Source organism: Peromyscus eremicus, chromosome 2, assembly GCF_949786415.1.
Source record: "Peromyscus eremicus chromosome 2, PerEre_H2_v1, whole genome shotgun sequence".
Classification (NCBI taxonomy): domain Eukaryota; kingdom Metazoa; phylum Chordata; class Mammalia; order Rodentia; family Cricetidae; genus Peromyscus; species Peromyscus eremicus.
In genome coordinates, this window is record NC_081417.1 from 121,620,106 (window position 1) to 121,645,868 (window position 25,763).

Here is a 25,763-nt window from a genome sequence, read left to right on the forward strand (position 1 = left end):
TCACGAGAACTACACTTCCCAGAACGCACTGCGAGGCGCGCGGCGGCTGGGGCTGCCGCGAATTACAGGCCCCGGTTGGCCCCGCAAGGAGGAGGCGGCGTGCGCCTCTCTGAGCCACAGGCGAGAGGGTTGGCCGGGTCCTCAAGCCCGCCCAGGAGAGGTTCTCTGTCCCGGAGGCGGGCCGGGAGGCCGCAGCCTGGGCGGGCCTGGGCGGAGCCGAGGTGCTCGCCGAGTCGGAAGCTCCGGCCGGAGGGGCGGGGAAAGGGGCTGGCCCGGAAGGAGGAGAAGCCCTGAAAAGAAAACAGCAACAAGCCGAGCCGCTGTGACAGAGGGGAACAAGATGGCGGCGCCAAAGGGGAAGCTTTGGGTCCAGGCCCAGCTCGGGCTCCCGCCGCTGCTGCTGCTGACCATGGCGCTGGCCGGAGGCTCGGGGACTGCAGCGGCCGAAGCGTTTGACTCGGTCCTGGGGGACACGGCATCCTGTCACCGGGCCTGTCAGCTGACCTACCCCTTGCACACCTACCCCAAGGTAGGTAGGGCCCATCGATCCTGGGCTTCCCTCCTCCCTCGCTGCCCATCTCTCGGCTTCCCACACCAGTGTCAGCTCGGGGACCCCAGTGGGGAATCCGCGCTCCAGCTACTGCCCCCACCCCCCTCGGTGTAGCTGCAGTTTTCCTCCCGGGTCCTGCCTGCACCCCGCTCCAGCAGTAATTGCCGGAAGTTTGTGCTGCAAGACTCGGTGATAGGCTGGGGGAGAGCACAAAGATGAGAAAAAGGCTAGCCCTCGGGAGTCTGCCGGGCCACAAGGGAGTGAGTGTATCACTTGCTGGGGGTAGAGTGAAGATGAATGCGAGGTCCTGACCTGCTAGCAGCGCGGGGGTGGGGAGCAAGGCGCCAGTGCACGCGTGCACAAAATGTTGACTTCCCGTGTTGACCGCGCGCCTTTCTGGGTCGGGAGCGCTTTGTGTTCCGGGAGTCGGACAAGCTGACAATTCTCTGCGGTCTGAAGTGTGAAGTCAGCCCCGGGAGTTGTGAGACGTACTTGGAAAGGATTTCCTGTCTGTGTTGAGTGACTGTGTGTGAGACGCTGCCTCGGGGGACTGGGTGTCTTCGTGAGGCAGCAGTTACAGTTCTGCCTTCAAAAGAAATATAAAGTAAAATGAACCTCGTCACTCGGTGCAGAAAATAAGGAATCCATGGAATGGATCCAGAAATGCGGCTGTCCTGTGGAAGACTACACCGTAGCCGGAGGAGGGACCGATTCCTACCCCGGCCCCTCCCCGTAGCCGCTGGCTGGCCTTTACTTCTGCCTCCTTAAAGTTGTTTTTCAGCTTCTTATGAATTCTGTTTACTCAACATTCTAAACTGCTTGGTGCCTCTCCCTCCCCACCCCTTTCCCATATATAATTAGGGTATATACCCCTCTCCCCTCCTTGCTCTGTAAGCGCTTTCGTTGATGCTGGTGTTTTTTATTCTTGTTTTCTTTCCTCTTCTGTGTGCTATTTGCTTAACCATTGGGGCTAGCCCTCTTTGCGTCCTTTGGCTACAAAGTGGCCAGGATGACAGTTCCAGTGACTTGATGTTCGATATTGACAAGTGCTTTCGGGTTTTTGATATGAAAAATTGTAAATTCTGTACCTTCCCAGCATTTTGTTTACCTTACATACCTGAGGGTCATCAGTTACAAACAAAACAAAAAAGGCCCCACACAATTGTAGGAGATGGGATTAGCCTTAAATTTACTGTCAGAAATTAATAAATACTTGAGAGAAACTGAGTGGGGCACGGTAATGGACACCTGTAATTACAGCCTGCAGGGGGCTGAGGTCAGAGGGTCATGAGTTCAAGGCCTGCCATGGGCCAACCTTGGGGAGTTGAGAAGGATTTTGACTTTCAGACTTCAGTCAGTAAACCTCACCTTATTAAAAAGGCATCTACAAGAAAGTTCATCAGTGCTGATTGGCCTAGAATTAGGTTGAAATTTATTCTATACTGTGTTGGTGTGTGGTTACCTCTTTTAAGATTTTCCTAGGGAATTTGTAGTGTAAGTCAGAGTGCTGGGAACATAAATAATTTGACAAATATGTATGCCAAGAATCTCTGGATATTTCTTGGATGTGTTTGTTTTGAGACAGGATTGTCCCATGTGGTCCAGGTTGGTCTCAATCTTCCTGCCTCAGGCTCCCCAGTGCTGCTGGGATTACAGATAGGCATCACCAACCACATGCATACCAATGCCTTAGGTATTGTTATAGCATTCTCTAATTTCTAAGAGTTGATGTGATATCAATAAGTCATTTTCTCCTATTTATTAATGTTGGGGTTGTTTTGTTTGTTTTTATTTTGAGACAGGGTTTCTCTGTGTAACAGCCCTGGCTGTCCTGGAACTCGCTCTGTAGGCCAGGCTGGCCTTGAACTCAGAGATCCACCTGCCTCTGCCTCCTGAGCACTGGGATTAAAGGCCTGTGCCACCACACCCAGCTATTAACGCTGTTCTTAACCAGAACTTCAAATTATTGGTTCCTTGTCTGTCCTGGACTTAAATTTATTATTTATTATTTTTATTTTTTTTTGAGACAGCTTTCCTGGAACTCATGATAGTCCCCCTGCCTTACCCTCAGAATTCTAGAATTAGATACATATTTTGGAGTGTTTGTTTGGCCTCCACCTAACCCCTGTTCTCTTGCCTCCATCTCTTAAGTACCAAGGCTGAGATCATAGGCTTGTCCACTGCACCCACCTCAAAACTGACTCTCTTACTGGGCACGGTGGTGCATACCTTTAATCCCAGCACTGGGGAGGCGGAGACAAGTGGATCTCTGAGTTCAAGGGTAGCCTGGTCTATAGAGTGAGTTCCAGGACCATCAAGGCTACCCAGAAACACCGTCTCAAAAAAAAAAAAGACAAAACAAACCAAAAAGGGAAATAAAAAGTTAAAGCGTCTTGGCCAGAGTCCTCTAACTAAGAAGTAGTAGAGTATAGAACTTGAGTCTTCAAGATGGCTACTGTATGCTGCCGCCATCTCATAATGGAGTTGCATTACGAATACTTCTGAGTTATTGTGCATTGCATACAGGGAAGAAGAGTGTGTTATAAAAAGAAATGAATTCAAAATCTCACACTGCCTCTATTGATCTGATACTGTAACTGGCCGATAGAAATCTCATTTTAATGACTTTATAATTATTTATTGTAATGACATACAGTTTGTAAGTAGATATTTTAAAATTAGTACATGTTGCCCTTTGTTCTCAAAGATTTAGTTGTATGATGTCTGAGTTCAAATGTAAGGAACATAAGACATGTTGATAACAAAACTAATTAGAGTCAGTGTGGTCAGTTTTTTACAGGGTAAAAATGATGCTGCTGATCATTTAATTTTTTAGAATTTCATTGTGTAAAGTGTAGGGAAACCATGTTTGCAGAGCCAGTGTGAAGACTGAAGCTAATCTGATTCTTTTAGAACAATGCCTAACACAACCATAGGTAGCTATTTCTTCTCATACTGTGCACATTTGCGTTTGTAGTACTGATTAAGAGGATACTTACAACCAAGCATGTAGCTCATGCTGATAAGCCAGCACTTGGGAGGCTGAAGTAGGAGGAAGATTGCTGTGTGTTTTAGGTGAGCCTGGGCTCCCGAGCATGACCAGTCACAAACAAAGTAAGCCAAAAGCAAGGGACAGTAGGTAGCTTGGCTTAGCTAAGTTAACTAAGGGTGAGAAAATGAATATGAAAGTTATCCGGGTAGCTTAGTGACCTTTAATTACTTAACTGATATTCATTATGATGGGAAGCATTCTTTCCTTGTGATCTGTATTAGGAGATTATATTTTCTATAACCTTGCCAGTCACTTGGGATACATAGAGCATGAAATATTTACCATATTTGGGTTTGTATTCTGTAGAATACAAAATATTTGAAATAAAGATATGATTCTTGCTTTTTAAAGAGACTATTTGTATTTTATGTGTTTGAGTGTTTAGCCGCATGTCTGTACACTGTGTGAACGCAGTGCTGGTACACACCAGAACAGGCTATGGATCCCTTGGGTTCAGAGTTTCAGACGTTGTGAGCTGCCATGTGGGTGCTGGCAGCTGAGCCTGGATCCTCAGGAGGAGCAGCCAGTGCTCCTCACAGCTGAGCCATCTCCCCAGCCTACTCTTCATGGGTGTTGTATAATACATTGTGTTAACACAGTGTCTGGCACATTGTGGTATTATTGACTTTATTATTAATGTTATATGATATACCAGTGCAAGGTAATATGAATATATAATCCCTCCTAGTGTGCAAGATTAATGTGAGAGTATCCTCATTCTCAACCTAGAGGACACTGGGAATCAGAGAGGTTAATAACTTGCCCAAGGTTATACGGAATAAGTGGTAAGGCTGAGCTTTCAGGGCCGATTCCCCACCCACTAGACTCCAGCTTGCCATATGGTTTTCTGATGTTGGTTCTGGATGACTTTGGGGGTTGGTTTAACAAAAGAAAAACCTTCTGAGCGAGGCATATTGTCACGTGAGAGCAATCTCAATACTCAAGAGCTGAGTGAGACAGGGGATTAAGAGTTCCAGGCAAGTTTAGGAATCAGAGCAAGCATATCGGAGTAAAATGTCATCTGGTATGGTTCATGGTAAGAGCTTTTTCTTCCTGCTTCCTGTGTGCAATATAAGGAAATATGTGGTGCTCCAAAAACAGAATTCTTTTTCTGTTTACAAAGCCTGTAAACTGTAAATGCTGATCATATATGAAGTGTAGTTTTTAACTTAGCAGTAAATGCAGTTAGAACCAGGGTATTAAATGTGCCACCTCCAAAGTTGTATAATAAAACTTACTTCATGTTAGGCTTGCAGCCATCTCTTCATATGGGTTGTTGCTGCTACATTAGCTTTACTAATTCTGCTGGAATACAGACTGCTGTATTCCACGGTTGCTAATTGGAATATGCATGTTTCCTCATTAGGTAGGTGCCTGCCAGTTTGTACACAGTGGTTCACTCAGAAAGTTGCATGGGCTCCCTCATATACACTAGTTTGTTTAAAATACTGTATTCATCAAAGGAAAGAAAAGCTTGTTGATCTCATTGTTTTTATAGTCTCATGCAGTTGCTGTTTTCTAAACATAAAGGACCATTTGAAAGCGGGGGGAAGAACCGTCTTTTTTTAAATTTTTCACATAATTCTCAATGCTTATAATTGTTATTTTCTACCTTTAAAACATATTATAAAAATTAAAAAATTATGATAATTAATGTTACTAGTATTTATTAAGCACCTCATGTCTCATACTCTTTGGTAAGATTAGTAGTCTCCCAGAATTATATTTGGAGATAATACTGTTGTCCTATTTCTTTCTTTCTTTCTTTCTTTCTTTCTTTCTTTCTTTCTTTCTTTCTTTCTTTCTTTCTTTTTTCTTGGTTTTTCGAGACAGGGTTTCTCTATATAGCTTTGGTGCCTGTCCTGGGCTCTGTAGACCAGGCTGGCCTCGAACTCACAGAGATCCGCCTGCCTCTGCCTCCCGAGTGCTGGGATTAAAGGCGTGCGCCACCACTGCCCAGCCTGTTGTCCTATTTCATGATGAGAAAATTTGAGATTTCAACAGGTAAAGTAATTTGCAGAGTTTCATTAGTTTGTTTTACAAGAAAAATTTAATTCTGGTCTAGCAGATTGCACTAATTGTTCCTGAATGTCACCCTATTGTTCTTGTTTGTATTCTCAGTTCAAGTGAACCAATTAAAAAATAAAGCCGGGCGGTAGTGGCGCAAGCCTTTAATCCCAGCACTCGGGAGGCAGAGGCAGGTGGATCTCTGTGAGTTCGAGGCCAGCCTGAGCTACAGAGTGAGTTCCAGGAAAGGCGCAAAGCTACACAGAGAAACCCTGTTTCGAAAAACCAATAAAGAAAGAAAGGCCGGGCGGTGGTGGCGCACGCCTTTAATCCCAGCACTCGGGAGGCAGAGCCAGGCGGATCTCTATGAGTTCGAGGCCAGCCTGGTCTACAAAGTGAGTTCCAGGAAAGGCGCAAAGCTACATAGAGAAACCCTGTCTCAAAAAACCAAAAAAAAAAAAAAGAAAAAAAAGAAAAAAAAAAAAGAAAGAAAGAAAAAATAAAAGTCTTTGGGGCTGGAGGATGGCTCAGCTGTTAAGAGCACTTACTACTCTTGCAAAAGACCCACCTTCTGTTCCCAGTAACTATGTGGCAGCTCACAAACTCCTGTAACACTGGTGCCAGAGTTCTGATAGCCTCTTCTGTCCTCCCCAGGCCCCTGCACACACATGTTACACATATACTCACATGGGAGCGCTCTCTCTCTCTCACACACACACAAACACACACACAAATTAAAAAAAACTTTTTTAAACATATAAAAAATTTTCCATATGAATATTTGTGTGAATAGATACCTCACCTCATCTTTGTTCTGGGCCTTTGTTTTGCCATTTGCTATATGAACCTGGTCCTGATACTTTTGCTAATGAGCTGGTGGATATGCATTTGGATGTAGCTAAACACGCCAGTGACCCTTGGGTACTTGATAACTCCTTTCTACCTTGTTCAGGGTTCTGATTGTCATTGTTATTTCTATTTCCAATATTGTTACCTATAAGTTGTGGCCACAGAATATGCAAAAAGGGTGGTATTTTTGGCTGCTTGGCTTTTTTTTCAGTATCACTTTAAAAATAAGGAGCTAAGGACTCACTTGTGAGAGTGCTTGCCTAGCATGCACAAGACACTGGGTTCTCAGTCTCTAGCATCACACACACCAGGTGTGATGGCACATGAAATCCCAGCCTTAGGAAGGTAGAGACAGGAGGATCAAAAATACAAGATTAGGAGCTGGACAGATGGCTCAGCCGTTAAGAACACTAGCTGCTTTCCAGAGGACCTGGGTTCAATTCCCAGCACCCACATGGCAGCTCACAGCTGTGTAACTCTGGTTCCAGGGGATCCAATGTCCTCTTGTGGCCTCCCTGGATACTGCATGTAGGTGGTACAAGGACATAACGTGCAGGCAAAACATTCATATGCATACAATAAAAATAAATACCATTTTAAAAACAAAATACAAGGTCGTCATTCATTGCATAGGGAGTTAGAAACTAGCTTCGTGTGTATGAGAGACCCTGTCTATAACCAAATAATTCAAATTAGGAACTAAAACCATTTTCCCCCCTTTTAGTACAAAACTTACTGTATAGTTTAAAATAAACACTAACTTTACTTTCTTGACCTTTTTTTTTTCCAGCTGAAAGAAAAATCTTTTTTTGGTAATCGTCTTTGTTTTTGAACTTCCCAGGAAGAGGAGTTATATGCATGTCAGAGAGGTTGCAGGCTGTTTTCAATTTGCCAGTTTGTGGATGATGGAATTGATTTAAATCGGACCAAATTGGAATGTGAATCTGGTAAGATACTATGCTAATGACATCAGCTGTGCATAACAGTGGGGCTTTCTTTGAGTTGCGGTATGCTTTTTATGTATTTTTCCTAGAAAATGACAGACATCCTATTTAAACTAGTCACCCACCATATTGTAATTATAAAATTAGAGTTTTAATAGATGCTGCTAAAAATGTCATGGGCTTGAATCCATCTGTGTTGAGACAGTGTTTATTTTGTGCTATGGATAGGACTCCTTTGTTTAACTGAGCATTCTGTTTAGACAAATGCAGAGGTAATTATCCAACTCATAATTCACCACTACCTTTTCATGGTAGTATAATTTCTCTAAACCTTTCAGTCAGTTAGTTGACGTAGCTCCAAGGTTTTTACTGAACCAGGCCTTTGACTGAAGTTTTTAATAGAGTATTCTTTATCAGTTATGCCAGGAAAAATAACCAGAGGCTTTGTCACCAGTTAACCACTATTCTTACCTTTTGGTGAAAGAGATGTGTTTGATAAAAGAAACCTATAGTCAGGACACAATGAACGTTTAACTTTGTAAAGAACTATAATGGAGTCTTGTTTGTTTTTTGTTTTGTTTGTTTTGTTTTGTTTTTAGTGTGGTCAGTGTAGCAGGACACAGCTTTCCCCTGACATGACTCTCACACAGTATTGTGTTACTGTGACCTTATTTTTATGGCTCAGTCTCTTCATTGGCCATCTTTGTATATTCATAATACCATGTTCATGTAATGAATCTTTTTCTGTCCCGCCAGCCAGCTCCCAAATAATGACATGGAGACTTCTTATTAATTATGAAAGCTCAGTCCATAGCTTAGGCTTGTTCCTAACTAGCTCTTATAATTTAAATTAACCATTTATATTACCCCTCTTCCATCTTGCACCTCCTGTTTTCTCTCCATGTCTCCTGGCGTCTCCCGTGTGCCTCAATTCCTCCTCTTCCTTTCTCTCCCTGGAAATCCCACCTATACCTCCTGCCTAGCTATTGGCTGTTCAGCTTTTTATTACACCAGTCACAGCAATACACCTTCACACAGTGTACAAATATCCCACATATGTTCATTTTATCTAGGACCCCTGAGAAGTATTTTACAGGCACTTCTGTGAGTTGAGAAAAAAATAAAATTGCTGCAGTAGTGAAATTGTGTATCACAAGAAAGAAATGACCAATGAGCTAAAGGAAGTATGTGTATCTGATAGAGCCCTTTTTCTTTTCTTTTCTTTTCTTTTCTTTTCTTTTCTTTTCTTTTCTTTTCTTTTCTTTTCTTTTCTTTTCTTTTTTTTTTTCTTTCAGTGCTGAGGATTGAACCCAGGACCTAGTGTATACCAGGCCAGTGTTATACGACTAAGCTATAGCCCCAGCTTTACTTCAGCCTTTAAAACTCACTACTATAGAACATTTTCTGGTTCCATTTTCTTAGAATTTAGAGTAATAGACTGATTGCTATCAAGGACTAAGGGAGTCCAGCCCCTCGATAGTCCCCTCCCAGGGTCCGGGAAGAATCTATAATCAGCTGATAATTAATCATTGATGAAAAGAAATGAACCTATGTACACAAAACTCCTTAGTTTATATACTTTATTCTTCTGTGTCAGTTTTTTCTCTACACAGCTTCTATTCTGCTCTTATGCCTAGCTCCTTTCTTGCTTGATTTCTCCTTACATTAATTTGCTTTCCCCTCTAAGTTCTATCTTAATTCTCTCATCTTAGTTCTACCCCATCTAAGTTCTCATCCATCTAGTTCTTTCTCATCTTAGCTCCTCTCCCATCTCCTTCTTTCTCATCTTGTTCTTCCCCATCTGGCTCTTCCTCATCTTCCATCTCTTTCCTCTAGTACTCTCTTCTCACCCTTCAATCTAGTTCTTCTCCGTCTGTTTGTTCCTCTCAAGTTCTTACCCATCTAGTTCTTCCATTCTCTTTTCTCTTATCCATCTCCTTATTCTGTCTGTTCTAAGTCTCTCTGGAATCCAGTTATAAACCCAAGCAATAGCAAGCCCCTGGTTGAGCAAGGTCGCCAGGCTTGAATTCTACAGGGTCATAAAGGCAGGTAAGAATTTTCCTCAGGCAGTGACCACCAGGCTTTCTTTTACAACCCAAAATGGGAGTGGTAAAAGAGGAGGTCAACTGAGTGCTAATGACCGGTCAGTATATCAAAAAGGGGATCTATGTGCTCAGTCGACATTCCTAGAAGTGATTAGGTAAGAAGTTAGGGGTCTGTTAGTAAGGTTGTATAAGAAAGGAGGGTCTCACCCTAAATTGCACAAGAAATAAAGCTATCCACCTGACCTAGGAGACAGGTGTTGTTTCGTATGGCCTTGGATGCTTCATAGGCATTTTAGATAAATACACTGTTAGGAGTTCTTGGAAGCACACAAGAAAATCATTTTAGGAACCAGCTAATATATATACAAAAGCTAAAATATCACCATGTGACCTTATTTTTATGGCTCAGTCTCTTCATTGGCCATCTTTGTATATTCATAATACCATGTTCATGTAATGAATCTTTTTCTGTCCCACCAGCCAGCTCCCAAATAATGACATGGAGACTTCAAATTAAGCCATGGCTTGACCTTCGGGAAAGCTGTTGACTTTTCCAAGCAGTAGCTTTTGTGACAGTAGCTGATTCCATTGCGTTCTCCTGCGGCTCGCAGCAGATTGCTTTGTTTCCCTCCTACCCTTGTCGTGTTGAGATCTTTGTTTTCCAGCTGAGCGATCCCAATACTTAAACAAATAACTAACATACCTTATTGTTCGTCTCTTCTATTAGGTAGTGTTTCTTCCATTTCAGACTTAGAGAAATCCAGCTGGGCCTAGTGACACAGGCTTGTAATCCCAATTATTTGGGAGGCTGAGGCAGGAAGGTTCAAGAACTGTCTGGACTACAGAGTGTGTTCAGAGCCAATCTGGGCAACTTGGGAAGACCTTGTCTCAAAATAAAAAATAAAAGAGAACTAGAGATGTAGCTCAGTGGTAGAATACTTTCTTAGTTCTCACAAGGCCTGGAAAAAAAGAAAGAAACAGAGGCCTAGGAAAATCAGGAGTCAAGGGTTTAGCCCCTCAGTCCGGGTTGAGGGCTACAGCCAACAATTGACGCTGTTAAACTTTCCATGACAACTTCAGGACACCAGACTTCCCACTCCATAAACTTAGCTGTGAGCATCCCTTATGTGAATGTCATCATCCTATAGACAGAGCCCAGGTATGAAATTCATAGACTTGTTCACAAGACATTGGACTTGGAGAGAGATAAAAGAGTTCCATTAAAGTATTTCCTACTAGTGCCAAATTTAGCAGCTCAAAGATATGAAATATTTGTCTTTGTATCTTTACACCCTTGTAATATACCAGATCCCTTTGCAGGCTTCGTCTTTACCACCCTTCTCCTCTTTCTAAGAATTTGCCTTTTTCTCTTTCAGCGTGCACAGAAGCATATTCCCAACCTGATGAGCAATATGCTTGCCATCTTGGCTGCCAGGATCAGTTGCCGTTTGCTGAATTGAGACAAGAACAAGTAAGAGAGACAATACTGCCTTTCCAAGCTGCCTGCTTATGTGCTTTGACTTGTGTCACGTGACATGGTGGTTGCCAGCATGGTCTTATTTTACTGTTAGATTTTATACTTAGTTTTCATGCATCAAAATTATGTTTGCAAATGGAAAAGTTAATGGAATACTTCCTTTTTTAAAAAAAATATTTATTTATTTACTTTTTAATTATGTGTATACATGTGTTGGGGGATATGCACATGGGTGCAGGTGTTTAAGCCAGAGGCGTCGGATTCCCTGAAGCTTGAGTTACAGGTGGTTGTGAGCCATCTGACACGGGTGCTGGGAATCGAACTCAGGTCCTCTGGAAGAGTAGTACATGCTCTTCATCACTGAGCCATCTCTCCAGCCCCCTTGAGTACTTTCTTGAAATGCTTTTCTGTTAAAAATTACATTTGCACTCATAATCTCACTTCTTTTCTCACAGTCCATGGCTAAGAGAAATTGATGTTCCTTCCTCCACCCACTTTGCCGTTGCTTGAGTCAGACCGGATCACTTGCCTCTGTACTGCTCAGTAAACTTCCATTTTAACCCTTTTCAGTTCTTCTTTATCCTGGCCTAGATATCTTTTTTTCTAAATGGAAATCCTGCCATCCTTCGATCCTATGTAATTCAGCAGTTCTAATACACATGGGGTTGAGTATAAACTGCCTATCATAGTTTAGCTCCTGGGAACCTCTATAGTATCATCTCTGAAAGTTCCTTACTCCTCATGAACTATATCCCAGGGGAGAGATCTTCATTTTTAGAAAAAAATGTTTTTAAGTAAGTTTTGGACAGTAATTTTTCAGCGTGTACAAGAAATATAGTCTGTTGTTAAGAGGCTCAAGAGACAGTGTGTACATTCATGAGAGTGTGTCTCTATTCTTTGGACTCTGTGAAAATGATCCACTGCTGGTTTTGCTCCACTGTGCATCCAGGGTTACTCCTACTGAAGTACTTTATACATACACAAGGATATGTAAGTGATTTTTGTTAATATAAGCATGTAAAGAGCTCCACTTCTTTCACCATATGATATTCCATATGGATGTGTCATAATATTAATAACCCTTGTTTTGGGGTTGACTTCTCTAGGCAAGATCTCATGTAGCCCAGGTTGGCTTTGAATTTGATATATAGCAGAGGGGGACTTGACTCTTGATACTTTCCCCTCAATTTTAGGATTACAGACTTGAGCTATCACACCCAACCAAAGCAGCCCCTTGTTCGTGAACATGAAGGTTCTTTCTAATATTTTTCTTTTATAATTATATGTTATATATTTTATAAATTTGTGAGTATATCTATAAAATAAGAATATAAGACTAGAATTGTTGAAATTTATGAGGTTTTAATTTTGAGGAATAGAACAAAATTGTTCTCCATGGAATTTGTACAATTTTTTTTTTTTTTAAATCTGGTGTGATACTTTGTGTTTCTGATCCTATTCCCCATGTGCCTTGTGAATCTCTGACTCTGGGGAAGTGTGATTTCTTTGTGAAATCTTAATTACCCTCACCCTGTTTGCAGTAGGCTCCCTTCCTTACATACACACGCTGCCCTGTGTTATTCATTTTCCTATATAAATTATTCTGATTAAACAGGGGTACATTGATGATTAAAATAGATATAGTATGTAGGCATGACATCCTTGTACCCTCAGCTTTCAGGATGCTAAGCCTGGAGGATTACAAGTGTGAGGTTAGCCTAGGCTACATAGCAATATCCCATCTCAAAAAATAAAAATAGAAATACCCGGTCTCTGATCTCTAAATTTGTAACCTCAATAAATACTTATTGAGTAAATTTGTGATAGGCTTCATAGCTATTACATGGAAAACTGGATCCTGAATACAGAACTTCTTATTCTAAAAGCTGTTCTTTGCATTGTAATAGCTTTTGATGATATCTCTCCTGATGTAAGATGAGCCAAAGCTATCCCTAGAGTGCAGCAGTCTATCCCGAACTTGTGCTCTGGGGTCAATGTTGCTTAATAAGTTAAGGAGTCAGAAGTGGAGGTAGACTGAGGTGATACCAGTTGGTGTTCAGATCTTGTCAGGCATGCCTGTTACATATATTAATGCCATAAAATATACCCTCAGCATTCACTGTAATCAAGTCTCATATTTTCTTCATACATTTTTTCCTTTGATGTTCATTAAGACGTGATTTCTCCTATATGGGAACATTAAGGATAAGAATGATATGATTTGTCCTTCCCCATTCAAATCTGTCATTTGGTAGTCCTTATTTAATGAGATCTTAAGAGTCTCCCTGTTTGGGGGCTTGACTCAAAGTCTGTTATCCTGATGGAGGTCGTGGGTTGTGGTTAAAGGTGTTTGGTGAATTTAAGTAGCCTGGGATGTTCAGCTTTACCATAGTTAACTTGCATCAGCAACAGTGTTTAGTCTAATGCTGATGATTTTGATTGTTCCTGTAATTATCTGTAACCTTTCCCATTAAGATTTGAATCATCTCCATTATGTTGTTCTCTTGTGTATACATATTATAAATAACGTATTTCTTATTACTTAAAAGTTTTTATTTGTTTGTTTGTTTGTTTAGCTCATGTCCCTGATGCCAAGAATGCATCTCCTTTTTCCTCTAACTCTGGTGAGGTCGTTCTGGAGTGACATGATGGATTCTGCACAAAGCTTCATAACCTCTTCGTGGACTTTTTATCTTCAAGCTGATGATGGAAAAATAGTTATCTTCCAGGTGCCTCACAAATTGACCTAATACAGCAATAGTCAGTGAACATGTCTTACATGAGTTTCTCAGCATAGAACCGTGTAATTGATCACTGGTTCCCTCCCCCTCCCCCCCAGACAGGGTTTCTCTGTGTAGCTTTGCCTGTCCTGGACCTCTCTGTAGACCAGGCTGGCCTCAATCTCAAAGAGATCCTCCTGGCTCTGCCTCCCAAGTGCTGGGATTAAAGGCATGCAGCACCACTGCTCAGCTTTAAATATTTTTGTCACAGTGCTGCTTAATTGGCCTTCATGGAAACATTGAGCAGTGGGACACAATGTAATTATCTTTCCTTCTGTACCTTGAAAGTCTGACCTCAAGCTCAGTGGTTCTTATTTGGTCTTTTTAGTTTTATAGTGACTAAATTGATTAAATGAAAAATCTAGATAGAAAGATAATCATATACTTTGAACATAAATATAAAACATAGACACTACAAAAAGGCATTATGACATGATAACATAATACTTAGTTTATAATACTTCTCCTATAAGCTAACTTAGTACAGATGTATTTTGCCTTCTACAAAGGTAATTTTTCTCTTGTCTAATAGTTTACTGTGTGATAAGATGTTAATAAGTGCTGATCTAGAAAGCTGTATTCAGTTGTCCTAGAGTACCTATGATGGATTGTTCCAGGATCCCGAGGATGGCAAATCTGGGGATACTTAATTCCCTGATATAAAATAACATTTCAATTTGCATATAACCTACAAACTCCCTCCCCATGTAGTTATGGGTCATTTAACAATATGGTTTTCTTGAACTGAGATGGCTACAATATTGCTAGGTGATAATATTATTACAGTATTACTGTTGAATATCCAGTCAGTTAACTGAAAGTCATGTAGCACATGAATGCACTTTAATTCATCCAAGTTACTTATGATACCTAACACGGTGTGAAATCTGCACAAATAATTGTTATGCTGCCCTGTAATAACAGGGGAGACATCGATGCATACTCAGTACAGATTTTCCCCCATGACTGATTTAATCATGGATATGAAATGCAGTGACATAGAATTCACAGATATAGAGCTGACTGTGTTATCTGAAATCTTTAACTAGTTTCATGAAGTTGTATTATCCCCACTTATTGATGAGGAAGCTGAACATCCAGCCTTCCTTAAAATCATACTGTCAGTTACTAATAGTTTTCAGCTCAAACTCGGGGCACTTCACCTTCTAGACCCATACACCATCTTATTTACTTTTAATTCAGTAAGTTCCTCATATTTATCAGTCAACAGATTGTTGTTGTGACACTATCTTCTTCTCAAGTAGTAAGCCACAGCTTTTTTTAAAAATTTATTTATTTTTATTTTATGTGCATTGGTGTTTGACCTGCATGTGTGTCTGTGTGAGGGTGTCCGATCCCCTGGAGCTGGAATTACTGACAGTTGGCAGCTGCCATGTGGTGCTGGGAATTGAATGCAGGTCCTCTAGAAGAGCAGCTTGTGTTCCCAACTGCTGAGCCGTCTCTCCAGGCCCAAGCCATAGCTTTTAATTATTATTGCTAGTTGAGTGGTTTAGTATATAGCTACTTTGCGATTTTTAGCATAATCCTGAGTTTGGGTCCTCTGCGCTTAATTTGATGGTAAGAAAACACAAGAATTTTGCTCTTTTAATTTATCTATAAGTTCTGTGTCCCAAAGCTACTAACATAAAAGCATAAGTTAGTGCTCAAGAGTGGAGTCCTTTCTGATTCTTCAGAGGATGAGAGATTATCTCTTCCTGTCAAGTCTTTGTCAACTCAAGTGTAACTTGGTGGAGAAAGTCCCTTTCCAGAGGCGCAGAGATGTAGAATGTTTGCCTATAGTGTGTCAGCTTAGAGTTAGAGAAGAACAGAATGTTTCAGATGAGAAAAGAGATAATAAGTAGAATATATATTTGGTTAAAAACCTAGGCAGGCTACTGAATTATTTCTGATCAATTGAAATTGGAATTTATTTTTACAAGGTAATAGAATTAAAGTACTGTGGTTAATGTGTTTTATTTCTTTTTTTAATGCCATACTTCTGTTACTGTTTCTTCTATTTGAATGTTGATAGTATAGATTGTGTGTTCTAGAACTTGTTACTAAAAATAGCTTCTGAGGTACAAATGACTTAATTGCTTTCATTATCATTTTAGTCTAAACCAGAAATTCAGTATGCACCGCAATTGGAGCAGGAGCCTACAAACTTGAGAGAATCATCTTTAAGCAAAATGTCCTGTAAGTTATATTTAAATAGATAAACTTTAGCTGTCAGATCTGTTGTAAATGCCCACTCTGACTTCTAATGCACTGGATCTGGGAATCCAGGGGGGTTTGCATTTCTAACAAGTTCCACATCCTGGCGATGCTGATAACCATGGGACCACCTGGAGAAGTACTGTTCTAAATGCTGTTTCAAAGTATGCTTTGAGTATAAACTAACTAAGCAGTGGTTTTTTGTTTTTGTTTTTATTATCCAAAATGGGATGCTTCCTACTCATCTTGAATCAGGTGCTTTTCAGTGCTGCTTCCTCCTGAAGAGCATCCTTGGTCAGCCTTGCTTTTCTGACTGTAGGCTGACAGAGGACAGTGGAGCAGCCAACAAACACACAAGACCACCGTCTGTGCATGGCTAAAGACCGTGGTGATCTTATAGCATCCTGGGCATTGCACATCCATAAAGAAGGAATTGGGGCTCTGCACCAGGCACTTTTTCTTGTGTTTCCTCTTTTCCTCTTCTGGAGAGGGATGAAGGAGATCCTTTGCGAGAGGCATGTTCTTATAGGGAGGTCGTCACCACCGGAAAGTTGTTTTTTTTCTAATAAACCAAATAGTGACACTACCTTGAAAGTATGAGTTCACTATTCTCTTCTTATTTCCATGGTAGATATGAGTTTTAAATCATCGGAACATCAAATATCAGACTAAAGTAGAGTGTACCTGATTTTATTGTTGAGTGGGAATGAATGGATAATGCTAACCTAAGCTGTTTCAATTAGAATAAAACAAGTTCTATTACTTAAGTTCAGATGTAATTAAACAGAAAACATCAGTGTCAAAAACATTTGAGCCAAGCATGGTAATACACATCTTTAATCCAGCATTTAAAAGGCAGAGGCAGGCAGATGGCTGTGAGTCCAAGGCCACTCAGGGCTACAAAACAAACAACATTTGAAAATAAGGCAGGAAATTCATAATATGGTAGAGTACCCATTTGGTGTTTGAGGTGTCAAAGAAATTTTAACACATAGACTGTGTCAGATTCCACTCACAAAAATTACCTATAGATTATACATATCTAGAAGAAGCCCGTGAGACCAGCATTTAGGATACACATTTCATATACCTCTGCCTTATTATTTCAGATCTGCAAATGAGAAACTCACAAGCACACAGGAACTACCTTGAAGATGAAGAAAGTGATGGTTTTTTAAGATGCCTATCTCTGTATGTATTTCTTCTTAATATATATATATATATATATATATATATATATATATATATATATACACACACAAAAGATAAAATCTGGTTTATGTCAGTCATCCTGTTTTTGTTATTTTTAAATTTTTAAATTAGATTTAAAAATAAATATAACCGGGTGGTGGTGGTGCATGCCTTTAATCCCAGCACTCAGGAGGCAGAGGCAGGCAGATCTCTGTAAGTTCACAAGAGAAACCCTGTCTCAAAAAAACCCTAAATAAATAAATTAATTAAATGAAAATAAATATAAATTACATTTATCTATTATATATATAAAATAAAAATAATATAATTTTAAATTAGAAGTTTAATAGTTAAAAAAAGAGATTTTTTTTTTCAACTTTTTTTCCAAACTTGTACTTTTGAATAATTAGTCTAATTAGAAGCAAGTAATTGTACCATTTGTAAAATTGACACTTTCTACTGGGCAGTGGTGACATACACCTTTAATCCCAGCACTCGGGAGGCAGAGGCAGGTGGATCTCTACGAGTTCAATGCCAGCCTGGTCTACAGAGCGAGTTCTAGGACAGCCAGGGCACAGAGAAACCCTGTCTCCAAAAACAAACAAACAAACAACAACAAAAGTGCGCCAGTGAGATGGGACCCACTTGATGGAAGGAGAGAATCAGCACCCACAAGGGGTCCTCTGACCCCACACACTAAGTTAAAAATAAGTAAATTAAGCTCAACTCACCAGTATGTCTGAATGATTTAGGATGGGATTTTTATCTGTGTGGACAGATAAGCAGTTAGAAGAGAGAGATTAGCCGGGCGGTGGTGGCGCACGCCTTTAATCCCAGCACTCGGGAGGCAGAGCCAGGCGGATCTCTGTGAGTTCGAGGCCAGCCTGGGCTACCAAGTGAGTCCCAGGAAAGGCGCAAAGCTACACAGAGAAACCCTGTCTCGAAAAACCAAAAAAAAAAAAGAAGAGAGAGATTAAGAAGAGCTGGGGATATCAGCTGTGTGCCAGGGACTCCTGGGGGAACAGGAAAACGGAGGCAGGAGCGATGGCTACCTCATGCCCCTTCCAAAGAAGGACTGTAGGCATTTTGATGGAGTGAAGGGTTTTATCAAAGTGTACGTGCTTCTACTCACAGGAGTGACGATTGAGGCCCGCTTCTTTCCTTACCCCACAAAAAGAAAGGAAAGGAAGAAAAGAAAGACCATGCATTTTATTTTCTACTGTATTGTGTGCCAGACGAAGCATTTTGATAAAGCTCCAAGTCATTCTGTTTCACTGTACTTTGTTCTAGGGAGTCATTCTGGTCGAGCATGACACTACGGTGAAGTTTTAAAATTATAGATAGTGTGTGTGTTTACAGTTTGTGGGAATTGGTTCTCTCCTTCCACTGTGTGGGTTCCAGGGATTAAACTCAAGTCATCAGAGCTGGGCGGCGAGCATTCTTACCAGCTGAACAATCTCACTGGCTTTAACCTGACAATTTCAAAGTAGTCTTTTGAATGGCTTACTTAGAAAATAACTAACTTTTAACTAGAAGCTTATTCTCTAGAAGTTTCTGTATATAAACATGAATTATTATAATATATCCTGCATTTGAATAGTGTCAGGAAGAGTCCTGTATATAATGGATAGATAGGAACCAGGAGAGCTGTGAGCAGGAAATTAAGAGACTGGATATAGGGCAGAGAGGTCAGGAGGTCATGGAGATGGTTGAACATCTACAGGATCTACTTTGCTTTGCTGAGGAAAGAGATGCACTTGAAGATGAGCCCCAGCTCTCTGTCTCGACTAGTTGCTGCAGTCTAGACACCAGATGGGTCCTCACCCATAGCAGTGAGTTCTAGTGCTGGGACAGGGCTGGACCATGCGAAGGAGAGTGGATGCTCTTTAATTAGCATTCCTTAACTGTACCTCTTTAAAACTTAGCATCAAAGGGGAATTGCGTGCTTTCTGAGAGTCTGCTTCATTTAAAGTACACTTAAAAATACTTTATTTATTTGGGTATGGGTGTGCATGCCACAGTACACGTGTGGAGATCAGAGGACAGTTCTCTTTCCACCAGGTAGGTTCCTGGGATCAAGCTCAGCTCAGTCTCCAACATCCCAAGTTCCTCTTCGTTGGAAGACAAACAATGACTAGCAAAAGTGGATGGATCAGTAATGATCCATAGGACAGGTCCTTTGGCCGTGAATGAACACGCGAGAATTAGGGATTGTCACAGGTTTTGAGAGTCTTAAATGCCCTCCTATCTTAAGATTTTTTAGTCTTAAGGAAAATATAATGGTCACAAAATGTTTTATAATCCGTTTAATCTGCATGTTTGATATGTTACAGAAAAACTGACTTCTGGAAGTTTGTTTTGAATTCTTTCATAAAACAAATAATCATTTCATAATTTACCTTAACTTTTAGAGGTATTTTCTTAAATGAATATCATTGCAATACCTGTAAATTAAGGAACATTGTTAAATTTATAGGATAATTGTTTGCTTTGTCTAATTTAGTAATTAGAATGTATTCTTCAAGTTTGTGGTCCAAACTTGTAATCCTAGAGAATTACAAGTTGGGAAGGTGGGAGCCCCAGGTCAGCATTGTCACAAGCTGAGCTTGAGGCCTGGGCTACAAAAAAACCTGTCTCAAAAAAAATAAAAATGACTGGGCAGTGGTGGCACACCTTTAATCCCAGCAATGGGGAGGCAGAAGCAGGCAGATCTCTGTGAGTTCAAGGCCAGCCTGGTCTACAGAGCAAGTTTCCAGACAGCCAGAGCTGTTACACAAAGAAATCTTGTCTTGAAAAACCAAAAAAAAAAAAAAAAAAAAAAAAAAAAGTAAATAAAAACAGAAATACTCTTGACAGTAATTTGATGGGTTTTTTGTTTTTAGTTTTGCTTATGTTTTTTTTTTTTTTTTTCAAAAATAGGGTCTTACTATATAGCCCTGACTATATTAGAACTCACTATATAGGCCAGGCTGTCCTGGAACTCAGGGGTCTGCCTGCCTCTGCTTCTGGAGTGCTGGGATCAAAAGTGTGAACCACCATGCCCAGAAATTTGAGGTAATTTTATGTATGTAGTAAGAAGTCTATATGTCTGATTTCGTCATTAATTATTATTGTAAGAGTTATGTAGTAAGGCTACAGAAATGTTTGAAATAGAGGAAAGAACATCAAATCATCCTAATAAACTAGATGTAGTATTTCCTTGCAATAAATGTTTTGTTAAGTAATTGTAGAGATAATGCACAGAGTTTTCTATTCTGAGTATGTGAGGCATGGGACTAATCGTTGTTGTTCTTTTTGCAGTAACTCTGGGTGGATCTTAACCACGACTCTGGTCCTCTCGGTGATGGTGTTGCTCTGGATCTGCTGTGCAGCTGTTGCTACAGCTGTGGAGCAGTATGTTCCCCCTGAGGTAAATCTAATTTAACCCTTGGGCTGCTTGAAGACAGAGCTACATGAGTAACCATTTTAAGTGCCTTGTTTAACTAGAAAAACATGACCCTGCTAATAGAAAGAGAGATTTTATGGTTTTGCTCAGGTGAGGCTGCACACATTTTGAAAACAGGTTTGTACCCCGGGCGTGGTGCCCCCACTCTGCACTGGCATACCTGTTGATTGGCTTGAGCACAGTGCCCCTGTGCTTCTGTGAGACTGGAGAGCTGCTGGCACTCCACTAAGCTAAGATGTGAGAGAAGACAGGCGGAGTCTGAAAATTAGGAATTAATCGCTGTGGTATGGGTTAGAAGCTACCAAACCAGTCTTTGGTTCTGAGTTCTGTGTTCTGGTAGCTAACCTCAAAGAGACAGGACTTGCTTCCTTGGTAATTAAACTTTAACTGGCCCAAGAAACAATTGTTTAGATAAATAGTGTTTGTTTGGGAAAAAAAGCTGTAATTTGCTGATTCAATTTAGTGTCTAAGAATAGCAAGTTATTTATATAATTAAATGTTGGATGACGTCTGTTGACATCCAGTCCAGCTGAAACCAGTGAGCGTTCTGTGCATCTGAAATGCCACAGGGAAAAAGGAATGGGGAGGATGAAAATGGAGTCTGTAGTAAGTCTTTGGCACGATAGAGCAGGTAAAGGTGACTAGAACCTGGACAGCGTGCTAACTAGTCAGCTTTGTTCTTTAAGATTCGCAGAATATCTTCTTGTACACCAACCCAACGTCCAGCAATATTCTATTGCAAAAGTGTCCCCCTGGTTTGCTTTTTGAGACAAGATCCAAGGCTGGGATTACAGGCCAGCACTACCATTCCTGACTTTTTTTTTATTCATGTGTGTGGGTGTTTTGCTTGTATATGTACATGCACACCCTGTGTGTGCAGTGCACACAGAGGCCAGAAAAAGCGTTTGGATCCCCTGGAACTGGAGTTAAAGATGGTTGTGAGTTACTACGTGGGTGCTGGGAAACAAACGCTGTCCTCTGGAAGAGCAGCCAGTGCCCGTAACCACTGCACCATCTTTCCAGCCTGAGTCACACAGTGGGCCTTATTTTATTTTATATATGAACAAGCAACTTTAGGAAGTCAAGGTGATGTTTCTGTGATTACTTAGCTATGAAGGTATTGAGGCTGGAGTGAAGTCGTTGGTTTTGATGCAGGGTTTCATGTAGCCCAGATTGGCCTTAAACTCACTCCATAGTTCAGGATGACCTGACCTTCTGATCCTCCTGCCTCCATTTCCTGAGTGCTGGCATTGTGAGTATATGCCCCTGGGTCCAGATTGTGCCTAGGGCCCGCTAGACAAGTGCTTGACCTACTGTGCTACATGCCCAGCTCTGAAAGGTTTCAGTGCTTTTTGTTTGGGGGGATATTTTTGTTTAGTTGGTTGGTTAGTTTAGTTTGGTTTTTTGAGACAGGATCTCACTATGTAGTTCAGGTTGTCCTAGAACTCACCACATAGACCAGGTTAGCCAGGAGTTCGCCGAGATCCACCTGCTTCTGCCTTTTGAGTCTGGGGTTAAAGGTGTGGCCACGGCACCTGGCATTTCTTTTATTTTTTATTTTATTTTATTTTATTTTATTTTATTTTATTTTTTTTGGTTTTTCGAGACAGGGTTTCTCTGTTTAGTTTTGCGCCTTTCCTGGGACTCACTTGGTAGTCCAGGCTGGCCTCGAACTCACAGAGATCCGCCTGGCTCTGCCTCCCGAGTGCTGGGATTAAAGGCGTGCGCCACCACCGCCCGGCTTGCATTTCTTTTATTACTAAGTCAGCACACACAGAAGGTTTCATCCCTAGTATTGAGATTACTAGCACACGCCAGCATGCCTAGCTTCCTTTGTAATTTCCAATGACTTAATTTTTAAGAAATTACATTTATTTATTTATAGTGGGGTGTGTGTGTGTGTGTGTGTGTGTGTGTGTGTGTGTGTGTTTGTGTGCGCGCATGAGTGCATGCCTGCTGTGTGAATTTCTGTGCACTATGTGTGAGGAGCCCATGGAGGCAGAAGAGGGCATTGGATCCCTGGAATTGGAGTATAGGTGGTTGTGAGTGGGTGTGTGACTCCTGGGAACTGAACCCAGGTCCTCTGGGGTAGCATTCTCTTAACTGCTGAGTCATCTCTCCAGTCTCTCAGATGACTTGATCTTTCTCGTGACAGGATGTCACTGCTGTGATAGGTTTTGTTTGGATTGTGTAATTCTGTGAGACAATTTCTCCATTTTTTTTCTAAGTTCTTTGCAGGAACACCTCGGTTTTCTGCTTTCATTCTTTTATTTTAGAATCTTTTTTAAAAATTTTACTTAGATGTATGTGTGTGCCTACTTGTCTATATGTGCACCATGTACATGCAGGAACTATAGCGACCAGCAGAGAGCATCAGATCTCCTGGTAGAGTTAAAGGCAGTTATGAGCTGCCCATTGTGGGTGCTGAAAACTGAACCCAAGTCCTTGCAAGAGCCGCAATCTCTCTTAACCACTGAACCATCTCTCCAGACCCGATTTTATTAGTGTCTTATTGAAAGTGACACTATAAGGAATTGTATGTATTTATGAAGGTCGGTTCACTAGTGTTAGAATGTTTCATTTGTAGTCTGTGCTCTTAGAGACATTTAAAGCAGTACATGTCATTTTCCTTGTGTCGCAAGTTAGACAGCTGCAGTAAATTATTTTCCTCTGAATAGACTTAAGGTCATAGGGGACTTGGTCACTTGAGGCATCCATCAAAACTCCAGAATGAAAGCTCTTGATGTGGCCATGTTAACTTCAATTAAGACAAAGCAAGTTTACTTGGTACTCATTTTACGCCTCTAAGGATTTAAGTTAGGATGTGTGGGAAAGCTTCCTTTGGCCATCTACAGGGGACCTGGTTTCATCCATAAAACATGCTCCATTCTTGCCAGGTGATGATGGTGCACACCTTTAATCCCAGCACTTGGGAGGCAGTCAGGTGGATCTCTGAGTTCCAGGACAGCTAGGACTACACAAAAAAAATCCTGTTGAAAAACAGACAAAACAAAACAGTCAAAAAATATTCTCCATTCTCAAAGATATAGATAGAATATTTCAAACCAAATATCCATAGATTAATTGTGCATGTTGCTTTGGGTTTTGTTTTGGGTTTTTTTGTGTGTGTTTTAAGACTGTATTGTACTGTCTGGCCCTGGCTGGTCTGAAACTTGTAAGGAGCATCCTTCTTCTGCCTCGCAAGCACTGGCAGTGTGCACCACCATGCAGCCCTAGAGATGGAATTGTTAATTGGAAATTTAGTTGGAGAGATTCCTGAGCATCCAAATTAATGATGTGTGTTGATTTTTCTTTTGCAGAAGCTGAGTATCTATGGTGACTTGGAGTTTATGAATGAACAAAAGCTGAGCAGATACCCAGCTTCTTCTCTTGTGGTTGTTAGGTCTCAAACTGAAGATCACGAGGAAGCAGGGCCTCTGCCCACCAAGGTGAATCTTGCTCATTCAGAAATCTAAGCTTTTTTAAAGAAAGTGTCGTCGACACATAAACTTCCATTCCTCATAGAGCTTTTTAAAATGGTTTCATTGGATATAGGCCTTAAGAAATCACTATGAAATGCAAATAAAGTTACTCAACTCTGTGAAGACTTTATTTGCTGTGACTTTACCTGTATTTTTCTAGTCATTTAAGACACGGACATTGGGTTGTATTTTTATTTTACTAATATCTGTAGCTATTTTGTTAGTTGCATTGGTTTTTGGTTTTCTCCTGTCTTAGCCAAATTCTATGAGCTGATCATTGTCCTCCCCACATCCTGCCATGACACTGCGGTCATCTTACTTAATAAGCTGAATGCTTAGGATGTGCTACTTCTGCCTAGAAATGGCCTCCAAACGTGTACTCGGAAATATAGCAGAAAATGTTATTTAATGACACTACATTTTCAGTTGTACTGAATTGAAATCATTAAAATTTATTTGAATAATTATGTATTGAAACTTGTGTATCAGACTTTCTTGTTCCTCCCTCTTACCCTTTTCCAACCCAGAGCGTCCTGAGGTGCTGTGTATCTGCTGCTCTGTGGCAGGCTGATGGCTGGGGTTGAAGCCAAAACGACCTTCTCAGAGTGGCATTTGGTGTGATTTTTAGTGTGTGGGTGAGGGGACAGTTGCATTGCCACAGCAGTATGTGGGGGTCAGAGAACAGAGTTGAGGAGTCAGTTCTCTCCCTCGTCGGGGTGAAGCAGGGCCTCCTCGTATTTCTGCTGCTGCAGGCTGGCTTGAGAGCTTCCAGCTTATTCAGCTTCTGTGAGTTCTAGGAAGTCATGTGACAAACTCAGGTTATCGAGCCTGCGCCACTAGTGCTGTGGTCCCTCAGCAATCTCTCCTGAGGTCCCATTTGATGAGGTTTTTGCACAGGTTAGAGTTGAAAGAATTTTTCCAAAGGAGTTGTTTATCCTCTTTAAAATAGCATCAAGATATTTTTAGAGAAAATGACATTTTAAAAGTATGAATTATCCTCTTGTGATATAGGGTTAAGTATAGATTTGATTGGTAGAATCTAACATTATTACCCTTCCTTTATCAACAGGGATAGAGATTTATTATTTTTTTTAGATACTTGTGTATATAGGTGTTTTGCCTGTATATATGTACACACTTGTGTGCCTGCTACTCACAGAAGTGAGAAGAGAGTATCAGACAGTTGTGAACTGCCATGTGGGTGCTGGGACCCTGGGAGAGAGCAGCCAGTGCTCCTAATTGCTGAGCCATCTCTCCAGTCCCTAGTAATAGAGATTTAAAATACGGGCAATATTAGATACCATCGTACAGCAAATCTTCGTGTGTTTCTGTGTCGTCACACCAGGAAATGTTAGATTCTTGTGCTAACCGGTGTCCTTGAACTCAGAGCCTGTGGAGGCTGCAGTAGTGCTGCTGTCTTTCACTAGAGTGCCTCACACTCACTCTGGGGCTGGATTGTCAGGTTTCCTAAGTCAAAATACAGTTGACAGCTAAGCAGGTAAGACTTTGGTCACAGTAAATAGGATTGGTATTTTTAAGATAGTCTGTCTAGATTTGGAAGACAGAGGGCTGTGGGCCAGGTCCTAACACATGAGCCTTGAGTGGGGGCATTTCATATCTGAACCTGGATAAGCCTGGAGAACTGGGAGAGCACGTGGGAGGGCCACTAATTCTGGGAGGAAGTGGTGGCCCAGTTTCACCCTGGAGGGAAATGGGAAAACTAGGAA

The 25,763-nt window shown here is 41.0% G+C and overlaps 2 protein-coding genes and 1 pseudogene across 3 annotated transcripts in view; 1 reads left to right on the plus strand and 2 right to left on the minus strand.

Moving 5' to 3' along the window:
- Positions 1–1,334, minus strand: part of Tceanc2 (transcription elongation factor A N-terminal and central domain containing 2) — a 43,785-nt gene extending 42,451 nt beyond the window's left edge. The window contains exon 1 of one of the 2 annotated variants that reach the window (XM_059254631.1): positions 1,166–1,334. The gene's annotated coding sequence lies outside the window, so the exon portion shown is untranslated. Of the gene's footprint in view, positions 1–4; positions 236–1,165 lie in introns of those variants that run through there. The other variant, XM_059254632.1, reaches the window with a different exon arrangement.
- Tmem59 (transmembrane protein 59) lies at positions 91–24,513 on the plus strand. The gene is made up of 8 exons (XM_059254628.1): positions 91–529; positions 7,300–7,405; positions 10,824–10,918; positions 13,501–13,653; positions 15,819–15,900; positions 17,028–17,109; positions 20,410–20,518; positions 23,875–24,513. The coding sequence occupies exons 1-8, from the start codon at positions 341–343 to the stop codon at positions 24,028–24,030; spliced, it is 972 nt and encodes a 323-aa protein (XP_059110611.1). The 5' UTR covers positions 91–340; the 3' UTR covers positions 24,031–24,513.
- Positions 16,181–16,437, minus strand: LOC131903843 (small ribosomal subunit protein eS27-like; annotated as a pseudogene).
- Positions 24,514–25,763: the final 1,250 nt, after the last annotated feature.

Excerpts from the sequence above, each read along its gene's own strand:
- Tmem59 (XM_059254628.1), top strand. The coding sequence starts at position 341 with ATGGCGGCGCCAAAGGGGAAGCTTTGGGTCCAGGCCCAGCTCGGGCTC. Across the intron at positions 10,919-13,500 it reads CTGAATTGAGACAAGAACAA|CTCATGTCCCTGATGCCAAG; the intron begins GTAAGAGAGACA and ends TTGTTTGTTTAG. Across the intron at positions 15,901-17,027 it reads ATCTTTAAGCAAAATGTCCT|ATCTGCAAATGAGAAACTCA; the intron begins GTAAGTTATATT and ends TTATTATTTCAG.